General features: G+C 49.3%; 1 protein-coding gene across 1 annotated transcript in view; it reads right to left on the bottom strand.

Annotated features, from left to right (window-relative positions):
• The window catches only part of LOC128726719 (potassium channel subfamily T member 2), a 43143-nt gene extending 26442 nt beyond the window's left edge, over positions 1-16701 (bottom strand). Inside the window, exons 1-2 of the mRNA XM_053820542.1 lie at positions 16454-16701; positions 327-406 (exon numbers count right to left, since the gene is read on the bottom strand). Coding sequence (XP_053676517.1) covers positions 327-406; positions 16454-16701 — 328 coding nt within the window. The remainder of the gene's footprint in view (positions 1-326; positions 407-16453) is intronic.
• Between the last annotated feature and the right edge of the window lie 2660 nt (positions 16702-19361).

Raw genomic sequence — 19361 nt, 5'->3', positions numbered from 1 at the left:
GGGAAATTACATGTGGCATGTGGAACGAAACAAAAACCCCGTGCTGCACGGCAGGTTAATCTTGCAATGAATTATTAAGCACCGATGTAATTACGGTGAAAACAAAAACAACGACCAAACATGGCAACAACGGGAGAAAAAAAAACTCCTACTGCTACTATGTAATTGGGGGTTGATTGGGGATTTTTCCCACCTAGCAGTCGGTAAAAAATATGGCCACCTGGTGCGATGGGTGCGATAGTATTTTACGAAAGTTCTCAAAAGAAAAACACGCTCACATGAAAGTAGTTTTTAATACGGATACGGTAACAAATGGTTCTACTTACTTGATCTTTGATTCTTTATAAAATACAGTTGCAGTCTTTCTTTGAATGTGTTTTCATTTACATAATATTCTACCCGTACTCTGAAACGAGAGACAAGAGACAGTGGGTGAAAAAAAACATCAAGATTAAATGGTAAAGTTCGCCTTCGATTGGCGTTCGTTTTCACAGGCGCAGCTTTGTCGGTGGCAGCCGGTGGCTGACATGTTTCGACACGTTTCCCACCCCGGACCGGAAGTGTACAGAGAATTGTGTCACACATTGAGCTGGGCCGCCTTCCCGAAATATCCATTTACCCGTGTGACATGGCCCTCACGGCCATACAGCGTCCATCAGCAGCTCTTGGGCAAACACTCGCCGACAGACGGATGCTAATGCCGTGTTAGAATTTATTTACCCAACCCGAGTGGGTGAGTGCGGATGGATTTTGTGTCTCTTTCTTTCACTCACTCTCGCTCTCTCTCTCTCTCACGCCCTCCTACGAATCACTCTAACGACTCCTTGCGTACTACGAGACGTACGGAAACTTCCAGCACTTCCCTGGGGGGGGCTCACGATCACCGTACGTAAGAAAGAAGTTTTTCTCCGAGTTCTCGTTTTCCCGAGCTGGCGAGAAACGTTACCTGGCCCCAAAAATGAAAACATACCCGTGTGGTCCCGACACGATCACGGACCGAAATGGTGAGTCAACCGTGCGCCGACTTGTGTTCCCCGCCGGGAAGCTAAGCGGAAAGTTTTCCTTCCGTACCTCACCGAAGGCTACGTACGGATGGCTTTGTGCGCCGTACGTGTGCTCGACGCAAGTATGGTTGTTTAATAAACACGCGCAACCACGAGTGAGACAGTTTCCCAAGCCAAGCTGAAAGTTGCCACACGTGAGCCATTGCGAGCATTGGTTCGTCATTTCGATTGGGCGCCATTTTTCGTACAACTCGGCGCGATGTTGTGTGGGGAGGTAGGAGGGTGGTGGAGAAAAAAACCCTCACCCCCAAGTGCCTTTGGGGACTCCGTCAGACAAACGAAACGTCCACCGTGACGTCATCAAACCAAGGTGAATCGAAACGTATCGAAACGCAACGCAGCACCCGACCGCGTGCCGAAGCTATATTTAATCGGTGAGGGAAAGCAAAAATAAACCCGCACTTTGGTGAGGTGGGGGCGAGGAGGAGGGAGGGGGGGGTGGCGGAAACGGGAACGCGGACGAAGGACGAATTGCTATAAATAGAGTGCCCGAAAGCATCATTCTGCGGGTCATAGAATTTCGTTGTGTCCCTGTGTCCTATCCAACGGCCAGAGCGGTTCCGTTCTTTTTGTTCTTTATTTTTTCGTTGTTGTTGCTTCTTTTTCCCTTTCCCGGTCGCTGACGTAGCCACCCACAATTTCATGCTCGGTTGGAGGGAAGTTTTAACAAAGAAGCTTACTTTCTCTATCTCGTTCGTCATCTGGAAACGTAACTGTGTGCCACCCAACGTTCTGCCTTCCCATCATGTATCTGAGTGTTTAAACAACTCGGAAAGGTCATCTTGCATCGTTCGTCTTACGGAAAAGTCCTTCCTGCTTCCGGTGCAACCTATTTCCAAGCGTACACACACACATGCACACCCGACCGAAGACCGCAACACTGCACCTAGAACCCATTCGTCCAAGCCGTTCCCGTTTAGGAGAGGGGCTAATCCGCATCGAAGCGAGGTGCAAACAAAACGCAACGCAAAGCCCAAACCGGCAGCTAAATGGTCGAATCCCTTAAGCCCGGCATGCAAATTGTGTCCCACGAGCGTTTTGCGGTGCTTTGCGGTCAATCAGCCTGGTTCTGGCAGTTTTGGGAGTCCGCTCCAAACGGTCCGCTGCCTCGGTGAGTTATCGGAAAATAAAGTAAATGTAACCGCTCGTACGATCGATAAATTCTCCAGATGAATTAATTAAATGTGACCGAACGAGTGGAGTGCGGTGCACGTGGATGGGCGTGTAATGTGCGACGAAAGGGCACGATTTGGTGGTACGATATGGTTCGAGGCTGATGGAGCCATTAATTTAAATTATTGTACTGCATTTTACAGTTTCGGGTAGCGGTCGTTTTGGGAAGGAAATGCCGATCGAGCGCGGTACGAAGCATCGACGCGCAAAGCATGGCTATTAGGTGGCTTATTTGCGCGCAGTACGCAATCGGAGGTTCACGAAAAATGGCATTCTCTGACATTTGGAGACGTTGGAGCGTTGGAGAAAGCGTACGGCACAGATGCCAGCTTCACCACAAACACAACCCATATAAGCGAAATTTCGGGTCCCTAGAGCTGCGATCAACGGCAGCCGTTAATTGAGTTATACATTCTAATTTGAAACAAACACGTTAACTTTCCACCGGATGGGTTCGAAGTTGAGCATCGCGCCGCTCCCGGTGGGAGTTCGGAGGCAAATCAACTGTAACGGGCAAGCTTTCCGTGTGGTGGTTTCACTGCTAGAAGGACCTTCTCCGGGGACGGGCAGCATTGTTGACTTGTTGGCGTTTTGTCGGGGCGTTTGTTAATTTGAAAAGTTTGCGTGGCTGCTCCCCTGGATGAAGGCCGCGAGTTTTGCAGCTGCAAATTCGACCAAGCGAGTGGCTCGCGATTGACCCAAAAATTGTACAGTCGATCGTGCGGTTTTAAATAGGCCACCTCATTTCTAGTGACCTTTTATAGCTGGGTTGCTAAAGGAGAAACATAAGGGTTAAACCCTGGTGGATCGCTGGAAGTGATCAAATTGTTTTATTCTAAAGCAAGCAAAAAGAAACAAAAAGAAGCCACACTAATAAATTGGAATTTTCGCCGCGCGAGTGTTTTGCCGAAAAAGCGAAATTAATCGTAGCTGACGCTCATTAGCATCGGATCCGCTGTGTTTCATTTGCACCCGCGAAGCCGCTTCGACACCAATTAAAAATGAAGGATGAGCCGCGGCAAGAAAACAAAACGCATGGAGACGCCCGGTTGTTTTGTTGGCCACTGGAATGTTTGTGGCACAAAAAAAAGAAGAGGCAGCAAAATGAGAAAACAACCGGAAAAAAGCTGCAGCAACCGAAGTGATTTCGAGGTTTCGGTTTCTTGAATCTTTCAGCTTCCCCTGCTGCTCGGATTACGGCGTGAAGCATGGCGATGAAACAAAAACCGGCCAGAACACACCGAAGGGAATGACGAGTGGGCGAAAAAAAAAACATAAAAAATAAGCAAATAAATACCTCCACGAACTGGGTCGAATTTTAATGACGTCTCCGGCTCGTGAAAGCCCTTAGAACGCACATCCAGCCGCGCGCTTGTAAAATACCATAAAAACAAGCCCACCGGAAAAGGTTTGGCATGTACCATTCCGCCCGGAAGATGAACGATTCGATGAACGGTGCTGAAAGCGTTCGAAAGCGCTTCTTTTCCGCGATAGCGCTCTCTCAGTCGGACGACGAGGATCGACGGTTTTGCATGCGCACGACCACCCGCGTGTGTGTGTGCTTGAGGGAGGAATAATTTGAAGTCCACGAGTCCACGACATCTGCGCTACTGCGGTGCTCGGTCGGAATGGGATTTGTTAGATAATAAATTGGATAAATTATGATCAACATTATCGAGATAAGAGACTTTTCCGGCGCTTGGCCCTTCGGCCGTGGTGGCCCGTGTCGCCGATACGGGGAAATGCGATTTTTCATTCACCGACCATCACCGGGCCGGGCGTCACATCCATTCCACCCGGGGAGGCTGTACTTGATGCATACGACAGCCTCCCGACGTGGACGTGGAATGAGGGAAAATCCAGCTCCTGTACGGCACCAGCAGATCAGATGAAGAGAAACAGATTGGGAAAGACAAATGCGAGCTCGAAATGTTTCGTTTGAAATATTCTTGTTTGTTCTTCTTTCGATCTTTTTGCTTGTCTCTTATTTGCTACTCGAATCGCAGTGTCCTTTCCCGCTTTTCTGCACGCTTGCCTGGCAGTGGCTTAGTTGAGATTATCAAAAACCTGCAGCACGAGAACGAAGACGGACGGTCGTGTGGATGTGTGGCTGCTTTTTGCACTGGCTCCAGCGTTTTGCCCTTTGCGACAAGTGGACCTGGAATCGGAATCAGGCACTACCGTGCCGTGGAGAGAGAATTGAATTTGAAAATTCATTTCTCTAAAACTGACAGCGGCATTGGCGACCGTGGCGACAGAACAGCAGCCAGAGCTAGTTGGCGTTCTAGGTTGGAGCTAGATTGATAGTTAGAGCTGCGAGCGAGAGAGAGAGAGAGAGAGAGAGTGAGAGCTGCCCTTTTGCTGGTGCTGCAGCTGCAACTGCATTGCCGCATGCATGGTGGATGCATATTTTATCTGCCGGGATGTACGGTCGAGCGAACTCCGTGCTGCATCTGGAGAGGAATTATGATCCGAGCTCGAGATGGCACACGGAGCGAATAGCAGCAGTGCAACCGAACGAGAACCCGTTCCATTGGCTGCGGAATGATAATCGCGTATCGCTTGCCATTGTCTGGCACGTCCTGTCCACCCACGTGCGCAACACAGCATGAAAGAGGTGAATATAAAAAAAAAACCCCGCAAATTATTCCCTTTTTTATCAGTTCAGTTCCTAAACGGGACCTTCGGTACGGTTCCGCGCTTGATAAGACGGCGGCCATATTGCAGGAGAGCAAACTTTACATGCCAACTTATTTTGGCGACGCAATTTCTCGCCATCACAAATCGTGGCGCCATCGGATCGCCTTTCTAGCGTGGCTATTTTCACCACCATCGTAAGCTGCAGCTCGCCAGGAGAGTAGTTGTTAACGTTGGTTGTTGGAACAGCTGCTTTCGGGTGCAATAACGCTATCGATTCGCGCACAGTGCACTTCGAAAAAACTGCAACACCCGAGATGCACCCGCCGGTCGAGGTGAACGCGATGAAGGTGAAGAAACGAATAAAGTGAAAAATTGTGAACCCAAAACAACCCCGGGAAGAGGAGCGAACGGCGAGAATTGGTTCCATCCTTGTTTTGTTGTTCTTTTTTTTTTTGCTCTGTTTGCCATCAACTTTAGGCGTGCACACAGACACACAGGCCCACACACAGGCAAAAAACCACTTTTCGCAAACAGCAGCCCAGCGTTCTTTTGTGGTCGGGACAAAGTTTCGGACCTTTCGGTAAGGGCTAGCGGTCGGTCCGTTGCGCTGGTTGCGTCTCCGTGCTTTAAGGGAGGAATAAATGGCGAAAAAAAATCCCAAACTCAAGCCATCCTTCGAGGACGGTTATTAGAAGGAAACCTTGTTTTGCAGCGGCAAACGGTGGTTTGGGGAGTGCGTTTTCCTGTCAAACATTTGAGCAAAGTCATTTCCAAAACTCCGCTCGCAACAATGCCCTCATCCCCCCCCCCCATGGTGGTTCTGTTCCCTGCCCTTCCATCTTGAAGTTGGAGGCCTCCTTGAGCGAGAGTGAACTAAAAACCAAGCAGCGGGGCAGGCGAATTAGCTGATCATTTCGGACAGCTTTGGTTCGCAAACCTGACCCATGGCCCAGGTCGGTCGGTTAGAATCCAGTTGGACAGTTTTGGGGCAATTGGTGTGAAACGAGCTTTTGAAAGTTATTTTCTTCCTCACGCGGAGCGCGTGGTTTGTTTGCTTTTTTTTCTTCTTCGTCCGTTTATTTTGTAATCGTCAGCGTTTGGGGTTGGTTAGCATTTGGCAGCAAAGCTTCTGCTGCAATCGAAGCAGGCGTCCTTTTCGGGTCCTTGCCTTGCGTCAGTGTGAGTCGCCGCGTCGCCTTGCCAACCCGACGGGACGACGTCGCAATGACAATGGCAGTAAAGGTGTCCAAGGGTTTCCGGCGTCGGGGCAAAAACTTAGCCACTTTGATTGTTTGTGCGATGGTAACGAGGGCCAGACAGGTTGTAATGATTTATCTTAGCGTCAAGTGCTCCTTTTTGCAAGCGTCCTTCAATATCCTTTACACTCCGCGAGCAGTAGGAATTGAGTAAAGTTATCACGTAGTCCAAAAAATGAGCTGTAGCTTCGTGATAAAGCTTGATAAAATGTGCCGTAAGTTCGTTCTAGGCGCTGATGAAGCAGAGAAATCTCTACCGTCGTTTCTAACGATGGTAACGCTACAAGCCTGCAGGGATATTAAAGGCCCTGACAAGCTGTTTTATCGCCCATTATCCGATAGGCGAATACCTGACGCCGCTAATCAAGAGCCATCCACTGGAATGTTTACGGCCCCATTCTCCGCGCAGTGCAAACAAACGTTTCCAGCCGCTTTTCGGGAAATTAAATTTCACCACACCACTCAACCACAAAGCCTTGGCGGGTTGTGGTGTTTGAAAATGGTGCCAACGAGGCAGCAAAGATGTTGGCATTTCTACCCGATTATCTCTCCGTTTGCCGTCGATAAATTTACACAAAAAGCTCGCCCAAGAGGCGGCACAGTTCATTCGTGCCACAAATCAAACGCGTGCCCAGTTTGCGCCCTTCCCGAAGGACGAAATCATTTCCACGGCGCATTTGCGTGGGCCACACTTCAAATTTCACGCTCATTCCGGAGCGCGCTCATTTTTCATCATTCATTTGCGGTAAATTGAACCCTCACTCAAAAACCCGGACGGTGGTCGTACACCGTCCTAGTCCCGTTGGTGGCGTTTTGCAAAACTTAATTACTAATTTGCATTTCCGTACCGTCGCAAGGTGACACTCGTGGCGGGTGTCGGGAAGGTCCTTGCCCGTGAGGACACCGGTCACAACCCATTGCAGGGAGTGGGAAAAGTTGTTCCACCACCTGGAACGTAATGTTTTGTGCCGCTAAAGCTCGACAGATGCAGAAACCGGACGGGTCGGATTACATCGAATAACAGCGGTGTAATTTGTTTCGCGAGCACAGGAAATTGACATTGGCCTGGCGTTCCGGGGGCTCTCGTTGCTGGTTCCCATTTTTCCCCGCAGTATTCTGGATGACGAAAGGCGCAATTAAAGCGTGTGCCGGAAACGCATTCTATTAGCGCACAAAAAAAAAACAAGGTACGCGGTTCGCCGTTTAATATCCGTGAAATATGGTAGACGCGCCCGATGGTTCAACTCTTTCATTTCGTCTGAACGAAAGCTGACGATGGCCAAAATAAATACCACTCAACCGGCAACAGCCTGAAACAATTCCGAGCCTTGACGGAACGGTTTCGCGCGAACCAAATGCGGCGTGTGCCCTTTTCGTGCCCTATGGGTTCGGGAAAACAGGACTCTCTCTCTCACTCTTTTCCTTAAGATGGACGCCAAGTGAAGCGAAACAATCCTCGGGCATTACTGTTTCGAGAGGACGCCTTGTTTAGAAGCCTCCGGGGCTGGAAAGCGACCTCAAAGAAGGACAATAAGAAGCCGCCGAACAAGCACATCTCGGGAAGCAGCATTTCAAGCGAACGGTTCGAGCTAAGATTCCCAGAACCGAAATGTCGGCACCGAGAACACTGCTCGCCACGTGTACGCCACCAAAAAGCTTGGTTGGTGCGTGTCCGATTGCTGGTAAAGATAACCACCGATCGAATCCGCAAGAACCGACCAGCATTGGTCGGGTGACATGGCCGGCCATTTCCTTCGAGACGAAATGTAGTGGCAACAAATTATTGGCACATAATTTGAGGCCAAGCGTGTGTTGCACGTTAAAATGTTGGCGTTTTGCGCGTCTACCGGGATTGGATTTGCTAAATGAAACCATCCTCCTTGCGATGACAGCCACATTCCAAGACGCTAATCTCCGGCAGGATCATCTTACACGTTCGCTTCGCGGTGTTTGCCGAGAGAACATGGTCGTGTGTCACCGGTATGGGTGTGTGTGCTTATCTAAGTGGAAAAGCGTTTTGCGTAACGGATGAATCCACGTGCAGCATTAAGCGATTAAGCAGCGCTGAAAAAGGGCACACCGCGGTAAAAGACAACCTCCCATGCACGGGAAGCAACACAAAGTGACACACGATTTACGTGACTTTGTCCGGGAAAAGCGAAAGGCCCTACCGGTACGATAGCATTTATGTTAATTTTCTCAAGTGTTTGTATGTAGGACGATGAAGCGTTTGTGGACATACGTGTCCAGACCGACGTATCGGGAATAGTTTGTGACGCTCTTTCGTCTGAACGCCTAAAGGCGCTTTTTAAGGATGGTTGATAACACCAAAAGAAGGAAAAGACACCACCGCGAATGTGCTAGGGTTTTAAAAGGATGCTTCCTCATTTTCTTCCAACTAACGATCGGCGTTAAAGCACATTTTAAGCGCCTCCCGTGACACGAAGGTGGTGTTTTAGCGTGCAGAAAGATCGAAAATAAATATAATGTCTTGCCAAAGCCACCGGTGCACCCTTTAATGTGGGGCGTAAAACGATGGGCGATAAAAAAAAAAAATGAGCAGAACGCAAGAAAAATGCGTGGTGGTGTGCAGCACGTGGTAATATTTTACGTATCTTAATCTTGCATGCCAGCGGCAACAAAGCCACACCCGAGTGGATTGCCTGTGGAGAATGGAAAATGTTCTTTACCGGCCAGCTTCCCAGCTACCGGTTATGTGTGTATGTGTGTGTGAGTGTGTGCGTATTTTTCCTTACTTTACTTTTCATTTCGTCCATCTTCGGGGCCGCGCGTGGCATATTCGCTCTGGGAGTGCAAACATCACCGGCATCTCGAGCTCCAAGACGTGTAGTAAAACCGAAGGAAAAATGGCTCCCGAGACTCACGTCCCTTCGTAGATTCGCTCCCCCCCCCACCCCTGTTTTGGTTGTCGTTGGGGCAAATTTTAGATTCATTTTTTTTTTGCTTCCTCTGCTGCTTTTACAATATACGTGCCCCTTCAACGGTGGGCTCCCACGTCGTCGGGCTGCAGAGCGAGCAATCCTTTATTTAATGCAGTGCACACCCGCTGGCACACACGCGCTCGTGCGTTTGCTTCCTCCGTTTCCACGTATTTGCCTCCCACAGGGAGTGAGAGAGAGAGAGAGAACAGGCAGTAGAAGCAAAATCCACGGGGGGTGCCCGATAATGGCGTACCGATAGGGTTATTACATTGCTTGTTAGCGGTAGCCTTGAACTTTAACCAAAGCACCGAAAAATGTGGGAAATGCGAACGGAGCACTGTTAGTTATCAATGATTTGGGGATTGTTTGTTTTTTTTTTTTTTAAACTTATATGGCCCTCTCTGGGGCCACCAAATCAGCATGTCATCGCGCTCGAGCGTGGGTTCGTGTGGCCACTGGAACATGGACATATGTCGCAGGCATAATGGCATCACCGCACCCTAGAATGATGTGGCGCTATATGGTGCCATCCCCCAAGGCGGGAAATTCGCTCTGTCGGACGATTTTTGGGCGTGTGTGAAGCTTGTGCGACAGTAATCATTAGTCAGAGCCCGTGGAGCTAAGAGCCCATGTTCGTTGAAGGAATAAATTTGTGCAAAAATGCTTTCGCGTAGCGGCTAACCATCAAATTGGTCCTAAAAGCACGCTCAATCGCTTAGCTGCGGGCAACAAAACAGAAGCGAATAATGAACAGTACACGAGAGTACAGTAATCATTTGGTTTTTCTCGGTAACCATCTGTAACTGGCGTGTGACTGAACGTTCATTAAACATTCACTGCTTAAAGTTATGCGCTTGAAGGATGCATGACCATTTCATTTGGAGAAAGCATCCGCATGATAATTATTTAGCGAAAAAGCGAATCTTCTTGAACAAAACGAAAAGAAATACCCATTTAACACACACGTAGCGAGTGGATTTTAAGTCGCATTTGCAGTGGTACAAAAAGCATGCGGACAGATTTTATTTGCCACCTTTTTACAGCCATCGTGTCATATGGCGACGCAATGAAATTATCAATTCGCGCAAGTTATCTGCAGTTCCAACAAACTTTGGTTCAATTTTGCTTCACAACGACGTTACGGTGAGAGTTTACGGAACGGATACGATGTGCCAGAAAAAAAAGGAAACCACCATAACCATAACTACTCACGGTTCACTAGCACTGCTGCACCAAACTGGGTGCCCTTTTCGCAACTTTTACTGCACCCCCAAGATTGCAACGCCCCTTGTTGGAAGGGCTAGTTGGGTGTGCGCGATATTGCAGTAACACCTAGGTGCAAGTAAACGGTTGTTTCCTCTTTTACAGGAAGAGCTCGCCTGATTGAACCTGACGCCGGAACACGACTTTTGTCGACTTAGTGTCACGTTGCGCTTCGTTCTAATCGAAAAGAATGGTAGAAGAAAAAAAGCTAAAGTATCCCTTTTGAGCGAGGAAACTTTCGAGCACTGATTGTGCAAAAGTTTGCCCCTTCCGTAGCGGCACCACGTCTCACGCAGGGCAACGTGTTTCGTATTATTTTCAATGTCAAACCAAACACCTGCACGAGATGGGAATCGATCGGTAGCTCGGTATGATGGGCACTCTCAGGAACAGGAGTCATTTATATCCCTGCTTTACACCAGCACAAAGGCACTCCTGTGCCGTTCTCTACTCGACCGTAACGAGGGTAATAGGCCCCCATCGCAAAAGGTGTACGGGAGGCTTTTTTTTTCTCTCCTCCCCGTTCTATTCATAGCACGGTCCTCGGCATTGTGACGCCTCTGTGATGTGGATTTAAATTTAATCGAGCCACTGCTTCACTGGCCCGATGCCTCCGTTTACGCTTCCGGCCTAGCCGCAGAAGACCGGTTTCGCTTCGTTAGAAGTAAATTTCATTTTGGAACGGAATCAAACTGGATTAAAGCCACTCATCACCGACCAGCGGGGTTGGGGAAAACTAGTTTTTCCACGGCGGTAGAAGAAAGCGCGCACCCTGTGAAACATTTATAAAATCGAGCCCCCACGAGGCGGCCCCTTTTCGCGAGACATTCTCGGGAACGGTGTGGTCAGGAAATCGAATTTTTCAAACACCACCACATTGGTTAATCGCACTGAAGGGAATAGAAGTAGACCGCAGACGGTGCACGGGAGAAAGAGAGTGAGCAAAAAAAAAAAAAAACACCCAGCGCCCACCCAGCGATAGTAACCTTGGTATTTTATCGTACGAATCCCATGAGGTCAAGCAGTTGTAGGATGAGTAGCGACTGGTTGCTGCCATAATAAATTCCCCCGGACAGTGAAACGAAGATGAGCTGCTCCGTGCTTGGGGCATCGGACCGATCGGGGCTGGTTTCGTGTCTGGATGCCAATGAGAAAGGACGAAAGGACGACTGGAAAGCGACTACTCGGTCGCTACTACTGCTAGTGTGTTCTGTACGTTCTGGTGTTCGTTTTGCTTTCTGTTGCAGATTAATTAGTTGCTTTCATTTTTTCTTTCGTTTGTTTGCTCTTTTGTACTACTCGGTCATACACAATCGGTGCGAAAAACACACACACACACGCGCACATCGACCATCGGGTCCTCATGGGCTCACTCACTCATGCTCGAAGATGCAAAAAAAAAAAACCAAACCACTTGCAATCTGCCAGAACATTCCACCAAACGTGCTTGTTTGCCGATTTACGGGCCTCGGTGTACCTTTGCAACAAATTCTCTCACCGCACACAACGGACACTATTCATCCAGCACAACAGCGATAAGGAGAAAATTGTTTAAAAATCAATTTCCTTTTCCTACTAGCCCGAGCGCGGATTACTGCTGATACTGCTTTCGCTTGTCGCAAATTCCTGGAATCACTTTCGCACGGGGTGCTGGTTTGGGGGATTTTTTTGTCTCCTTCCTTTTCCTCGCTACAAACCCGCACAATTTCCCGAATCAGACGCACCACACCGGGCACGTGTGGCTCACCACGACCAGCGGCACTCGCGTCACGGAACAGATAACGGAAGTAGGACCCTCCAAAAGACCGACAGTGGCAAGCTTGGCGTCATTACACGAATGGCGATACGGCCTATAATCGATACCCGCCGATTGCTGGGCGCGCGATCGGTCTCTGAGTGTGTGTGTGCGGAACCGATAAGGCGCTTTCACGCAGGGAAACTCCATCGAACCAGCACCGAGATGGGCACGCGAGTGAATCAAATGGTTCATAACGTGCACCGGTTGCCGTTGGGTTTCTCGTACTTTCCATCTATCGCTTAGTTGGTGTTTAGTTTGGGGAGTTTTCCTTCCACGACGATGATCACTCCTGCGCCCCTGATTAGCCTACTAGATTATTGCTTCAGCATTGCTCTAACATCACAGAAAGTTTGCGCGCACTCGCCCTTTCGCGAACACAGGTGAGTAGGCCGAGTTCGTTACTGCAACAAAAAAGGCCCAACACTGCAGCAGTTACGCTTTCCGCCTCAAACCATCAGCCACCACCGATTGCGTATGAATTATTCCTCCATCGCCGCGTTGCTGCATTGCCGCATCTCGTCCGCATGTGTGTATGTGTGCTGCAACTCCGGATGCACTCCGTTGCAGATCGCGAATCGCGGTGTTTGCGAAAATCCTCAAAACCCAACCATTTCCGCCCGAACGGTCGCACTGCGCACTAATTGCTTAACTCGTCCACAAACGCAACCATAAATCCCGTCCGCTTGTGGTGTGAAAAATGATCGCACGCACGCACGCACGCACGCACGCACACACAGGCACACTGGTTGCGGGTGTCCCGCTGTCTCATGGTGTACGGTACAGGTTTGGGCTTCGAAAGGCGCTTGTTCACGCCGGAACGGTCGTTTAGCAACTGAACGTGGGCTTCACGCGCGCGTCTCGGGGAAAGCGAGACAATTTTCCGGACTCCGACTCCGGAGTACGTTCGACCATGCCATGCACGGGGAAGGTGGAAGTTCGAGCGACGATGACGATGATGATGACGCTCGAGTGGGACGGAAAATGACGACAACGACAACGACGAAGTTAGGCGCCCTCGAAGCTTTTCGCCAGTTGGTTCCGGCGCTCGCTAAACTGTGCTACGCTATGTCGCCGCGTCTTAGTGGAGACGCATGGTGCTTTGTTCGCATGCTCATAGCAGTCGTGTCAGCATACCGGTTCGTAACAGCTGATCGCATGAGGGAAAACCCTCGGAACGAGTGAGCGAGAGCACCAGTGCGTTCGTTTTGTTTACGTTCCTGCGACTCACGACTTCATGGGCGAGAAAGAGATGGAGAAACGGATCGATCGTAAGTAAGAGCGAGCGAACGAGAGCAACGTGAACACGAAGGGGCATCACAGGCATCCTTCTCCAGTCTTTCGCAAAACGGTGAGCTTTCGGTTGCTCGACGTGAGCTTTCGCTTGGTTGGGGAATCGAAACCGAATCACCATGCGAGTATATAAGGCGTCACAGGACGGGTGAAACGACTCGAACTCCCTCGCACACTGGATTAGGAAGCGATGTAAAAGTGCTTTCGTGCATGGAAAATGCATACATCGCCCATCCGACCGGTTTCCCACCCACCGCAGTTCCATCTAGCTCGGGGAAAACGAAAAACCACTTAAAGAAATGCCGCTGATGCAGCGCTTTCGGAAACGAATAAACGAATCGAGTGTATGCTCAAACGAGCGCACAAAAACCAGGTCGGTTGATTTTCAAACCCATCTCCGTGCCCCAAACCTGGGGAGCTATTGTTTCGGTTCATTTCCTCCAACGCACTCGAGAGCAGCGTTTAAATGTGGGTTGAGTATGTGGTGTGTATGTGTGCGTAATGGGTTTTCCACTCCCCCCAAAATGCACGGAAACACTCATCCGGATGGTGCGTTGTACAATTTTAGCCCGACACCGCACGAAACGATCTGCAACGATAGAGCTATCACGAAAATAAATCGATCCAAGTGCTGGGTTAGCTCGGGCACGAGCTTTTTCCTCGGGTGCAATGCAAATTAATCTCCCAATTTGTATCACCATTCCCGACGAGGAAATTGCCCTTGGCGCCCCGCGAGCAACAAGTTGAAATCGCACAAAGCGTGTGAAAGCGAGAGGGCAACGAGCGAATGAAAGAGAAACGGTGAAGAATGCGTGCAGCGAGCAAACACATCTCATTAGCTTCTAAATGTGCGATCCGTCGCCGATAAGAGCAGCGTGAGCGTGTTGCTTTTTCACGTTTTAGAAGCGTCGTTTCCGGTGGGTGACTATTTTAAGGAAGGTCTTTATGCAGGGAGTCATTAGCCGGAAAGTATCCACATTAAGCTGTTGCTAGACCAGACGCTAGTGTCACGGAAAAGCTGTGACCGCTTTCAAGGCCAGCCGGTCACGGGGCCATATTTGTTTAGGCCACCCGGTGTAGCGGATACGGATTGCGTTCCATTCCCGCCCGGTTGGCTGCTTTATGATTTCCTGTGGCGTGGGAAAGCGCACGTTTTACCCGTTTATACTGCCAAGTCCATCGCTCAAGCAGCGGGCGTACAGCGAAAGGACGATAAATATTTGATTCATATTTCGGTCACGCCAGGACCTTTAGACCAACCAGGCGGAGGTGAGTTTGTTTGGGCGTTCCCCAAGAACACCGGCCACCAATCGCAATTTCCCAGCACCGGAAAGTTTGTGTGATGTGGTTTTCAGATCCGCGAGGTGAAAAAAGAAATATGTATGGTGACCTAAAGTTCCAAGTCCTTTGGCCGGAACGGATCGTTAGCGTGAACTTTTCAAGCACCTTCTCAGGAGGTCATTTCATTTGACCATCATTTCGTCCAAATGATACTGGGAAATCCCATGGGAAATGTTCCACCCATCCTCGGTGAAAAGATTGTAATTATTGACCACCCCGCAGTGTCTGGGGTGTTCGAAATTATACCTTGCCGGGTATTTCGATAGATGTAGAAATAAGTGTCCACCCGGTTCCCGGAGTAATCCTGAACGAAGACCACACCTGCACCGTTTACCATTCAATGCCGGGCACGATGCGATGAAAGCTCGATTGATCTTCCAGGCAATGAAATTGCCATCAGCAAAGGGGCCACCCATTTGCGAATCGGGCTCTTTTGCTACGTTTTTTTCTAACCACCCCCGGAGGATACTTCTCGCATGAGGCAAAGCGCTCGGTCTGGGGGAAGAGTTTCGTAAAATATTCCCTTCCCGGGGTAATCTAATTGCTCACTGCAACTCGACGAGCGAGACGAAGAGAGCTTAGAATTATTCACAAGGCGCCTGCATTATTCTGCATGGACATGAGCACAAAAGCGGGGCAAACTTAATTACACGCTGCCGGGAAGTTCTGGGTTGATGGCCGTTTGCCGTACTTGTAACGTTTAATATGTCCTTTAACGAAGGATGTCAGTGGGGAAAATCGAACGACCGGTTGGTGGACCGATGGGTGGCTTTCGTTGAGGCAAGTTTTAAACTACTTCCCAAATTGAGCGACCTTTAGAGCGGTTGTTTCACCGGGGAGGATAGTTGTTGGAAAGGATTTTTCGCTGGACAAGGAAAGCTGAGAAACTTCTGCACTCGTTTTGAACCAGTCTGATTGAGAATGCTTCGGATGGTAATGGCGAAATAACGATTGACATCTATGTTTGATAATGCGTTTGTTGCGACACCTCCTTGGCAAGGATATTGAAAGGTGAATTGCTTAATCCGCCGTCTTCTAGACAGCCTTATCCGCAACTTGCATTACTTCCAGCGGAAAGAAAAGGTGAACTACCGAACGAACGAGCAGCAGAAGGAAACAACGACTGAGCGCGTGCAAACGACCCAACACAAAAAAAAAACGAAAAAGATCATCAAATGGCCGCCAGGTGAGCAACAGCCAGAAGAAATGGAAAGGAATCCACACCATGCCGAAACGGGATGGAAAGAGAGATAATGCGGCGAAAAGGAAAAGTTTTTAATGAGAAAATTTCATTATCTTAAGTTCAGCGCACAGCCGGAAGGAAGGCGCTGTGGTGTAAGTGAAAGATTTCTTTTCTCCTGCTTTTTTTTTTGCTTCTTCTCCTTTTCGTCACTCTGTGTAAAGGAGCGCGATTTGGTGGAGATTGGAAAAATTGACAAACTTAATTTTGATTACGGCGCCGAAAGTTCTCACTGGGTCGGCGTAGGGTTTGGATCCCAACCGCTCCGGGGTACAAAACGCGCCCCGAAACAAGGACGCAAAAGGACCTCACGCCGCTGGTTCAGGTTCCGGAACGAGTCCTTCCCTGAAGGAGGCGTTCGTTCTTGCCCAAATCCTCGAAGGACGCTAACGGGGCCGCCGCTCATTAACGGAGGCGCACTACGCAGCCGGATCGACAATAAATACCTTGGGATCTGCAGCGCGATCTCGTCGAGACTGTCGGACGGGCTCATGGGCGTCTTCTCGAAGAGCCGCGACGGTCCGAGCGTCAGGTGGCTGATGCCGGAATTGCAGGACGCACCGCGGAAGACTTTGGCACCGCGCCGTTGCCGCTGCCGTTGCTGCTGCTGCTGGTGTTGCTGCTGCTGCTTTTTGCGCTTCTTGTTGGCCTCCTCGCGCTGGAGATTGTGCAACCGGAAGAAGAATAGCGACATGCTGCTCTTCGTGCGCCGTTCGCAACCAACGTGGTTAGAATGTTCGTTTCGGAGTCAAATGATCGCGTTCGGGCGAACACGTGCACGTCAATTTTACGTTTACATAAAGTTTTCGTTGTTTTGGAACACCATTGTGTGTTTGTTTGTTTTGTTGTCGAAAGATAGAAAAAAACACGACATTGTCACGGGTCGAAACACGAGCAAAAGTACGTGAGGATCGCGAGGGAAAAAGAAGTGAAATAGAACGTCAACAGCAGGAAAAAAAACCGAAACTGGTACGTTTTGAAAGGGTACATGCATGCGATTGGAGAGCTGAAGGGGTCATTAGTTTGAAGCACAAACACTAGCACACACATACTCGCGTGGGTAAGCAATGAGACAGAAATACATGCAAATGTGCAGACACAACGTAGAAAAGCAAATGGCGGAAGTACTCGGCAGCAGACGATGCACGATGGGTTTTCATAAACAGAAAAAAAACAGCAACAAAGGCTCATGGGAGATCAAACGCATACACGTAGGGGATGAACTATACAATGGGCTCGAGCTGGATCAGGACAACCGTGGCCGTAGAGAGACGAAAAACACCCGAGGTAGTAAGGTATAAATTGGAAAAAAAAACAGGTAGAAGTTGCATCAAAGATCTATTAATCTTCATATTAATTTGACAGGATTTCACATATTATTTTACTTTAAAACGTGTACCGGTTGCATGTCCTATGGTTGTCTAAATTATAAACTTAAATCGTCACATATATTTTAGAGATCAGACGTCTATTCTTCAATTAAAGCGCTCCCTGCTATCCAAAATAACCGTAAGCCGTCCGGTAGACGCCCCAAAAACCTCGAGGAATATAATGATGACAAACGACTACCGACCAGCTCGAATTAGTAGCCCCAAAAACCACCAAAGCACAGTAGGCGTTGGAAATTTAATTTCATACCACGGCTGGAGGATAAGTGAGTGAAAAATGCTGATGATGTCTGGCAGCTTTGAAAGCCGCTCCCCTAATGGAAACCGCTTTTGTTCGTGCACCGTGTACACGGTGCATGTTTTTAAAGCCTCGGAAAATCCCTAAAATACGTGCCATTTCTCGCTTCCACACCGCGCGAGCGGCCGAAGGAAATGTACACAATTGGCGAGTGTCCGGCGAGCGACGGAAATCGCCACCATCCGGTTGTGCTTTGTTCACGGTGCGAAACTTTACAAACGGCTACCGGTGGTGTTGGAGTGCATGAGAGTTCACGACAGCGTGGGCAAAAGAAAATGGTCGTCCTGTTTTTTTTTCTCTCCCGCGACGGCCACAGAATTGGCTTCCTTTGCGGAAGGGAAATGGTGCGATGGCGCGCCATCGAGGAAACTCAAATCAGCGAAGCTTGAATTAACAAACTGCAGCAATCAGGAAAGGAAATGCGGCGGAAAAGCGAATCTCTGCGGCATACAACAGCAAACGCAGTGTACACCTTCGCATTCGCTTGCTCTTCCCATCTCTCTTTGTTTTGTTTTATCTCTTTTCTAGTGTTAGATGCACTTCACCGTTCGCTGGCTTCCCGGTTGGACATCCTGCGAACCGTTGTGCATTGTTGTTTAGCGAACGCAAGCACTTTCCGGCGTTCGTTTTTCGTTCGAAACAATGCCACCGAAGGTCTGCCCATCGCAGGGGTTTGTGGTGTTGGCTCTCACGTGCGCCTACAGTCACGCTGCTTCCTGTTGACCTTTTTCAAGCGCGAACCTTCCTTCGTGTGGCTTCCAGTGGTGGCGAATTGTGTTCGTGGTTCTGAGTGTGAAAGCGACAAAAAAGGGGGCTATCACCTTCGCTACGACTGGGTGGTGACTTTGCTGGGAGCAGAATAAAGCATCCAACCGATCCTGCGTTACGGCAGCAGCAACCTCAATAATTTGTTCCAGCAGCCACGTAACACCGTTTGCCGAGAAATCTCAATCTCGACTCAGTCGCACCGTTTGGTTGCATTTAAGCGGAACGCAACCCAATTAACGCAAGTCGCCAGTAAAACCGAAACACAAATGCAAAACACCAACACAAATGCAGGTGGAGAAAGATGGAAAAAGAAGCAGAAAAAAAAGGGATTGCATCAGAAAAGTCGCGGCTAATTATAAGGTGCAGCGTGAATTTTCAACACTCAACTCAAACCCGAAACGCCTGCACCGAGCTGGCAGTTTCCGTAAAGTTTTAATCTGTTTACAACGGAGGGGGGTGTGGAAAAACCGGGATGCTAGGGGGAGGAGGGGACAGCCAATTGGCTTCTGGGTTGGGAAACGATGCGGCTACAAGTTGCCGCTTCAGGGAAACGGCGCTCATCGCGCGGAAAACGAGATAAAAACCCGCGGAAAATATGGCGCGAGTGATTAATATTTTAGTGCCAGTTAAAGTCTCCCCTTTCCATCGGCTGGCGGGAATGGTATCCTTACGATGGCTTGCTAAGCACGGGAAAGGACGAAAGCGGCCTGGGAGCAGGGCGGAAAGTTTTGCACGAGTTAAAAATAGTGACGCTGCGGGGGCTTGAATTATGGTCACAGGGCGCTAGTTTTCCGCGTTCGCGAGGAAAGCCAGGACGAGCTAAGACGACGCTAAGACTTTTCCGGCTGGGTGCTAACGCTTTGCGTAAAACCGTAAAAGGCGCCCTTTGGAAAAGTGATA

The sequence above is a fragment of the Anopheles nili genome, chromosome 3 (assembly GCF_943737925.1).
Source record: "Anopheles nili chromosome 3, idAnoNiliSN_F5_01, whole genome shotgun sequence".
Lineage (NCBI taxonomy): Eukaryota > Metazoa > Arthropoda > Insecta > Diptera > Culicidae > Anopheles > Anopheles nili.
Note: the sequence above shows the minus strand (reverse complement) of the source record. Positions and strands in the feature narration are given on the sequence as shown.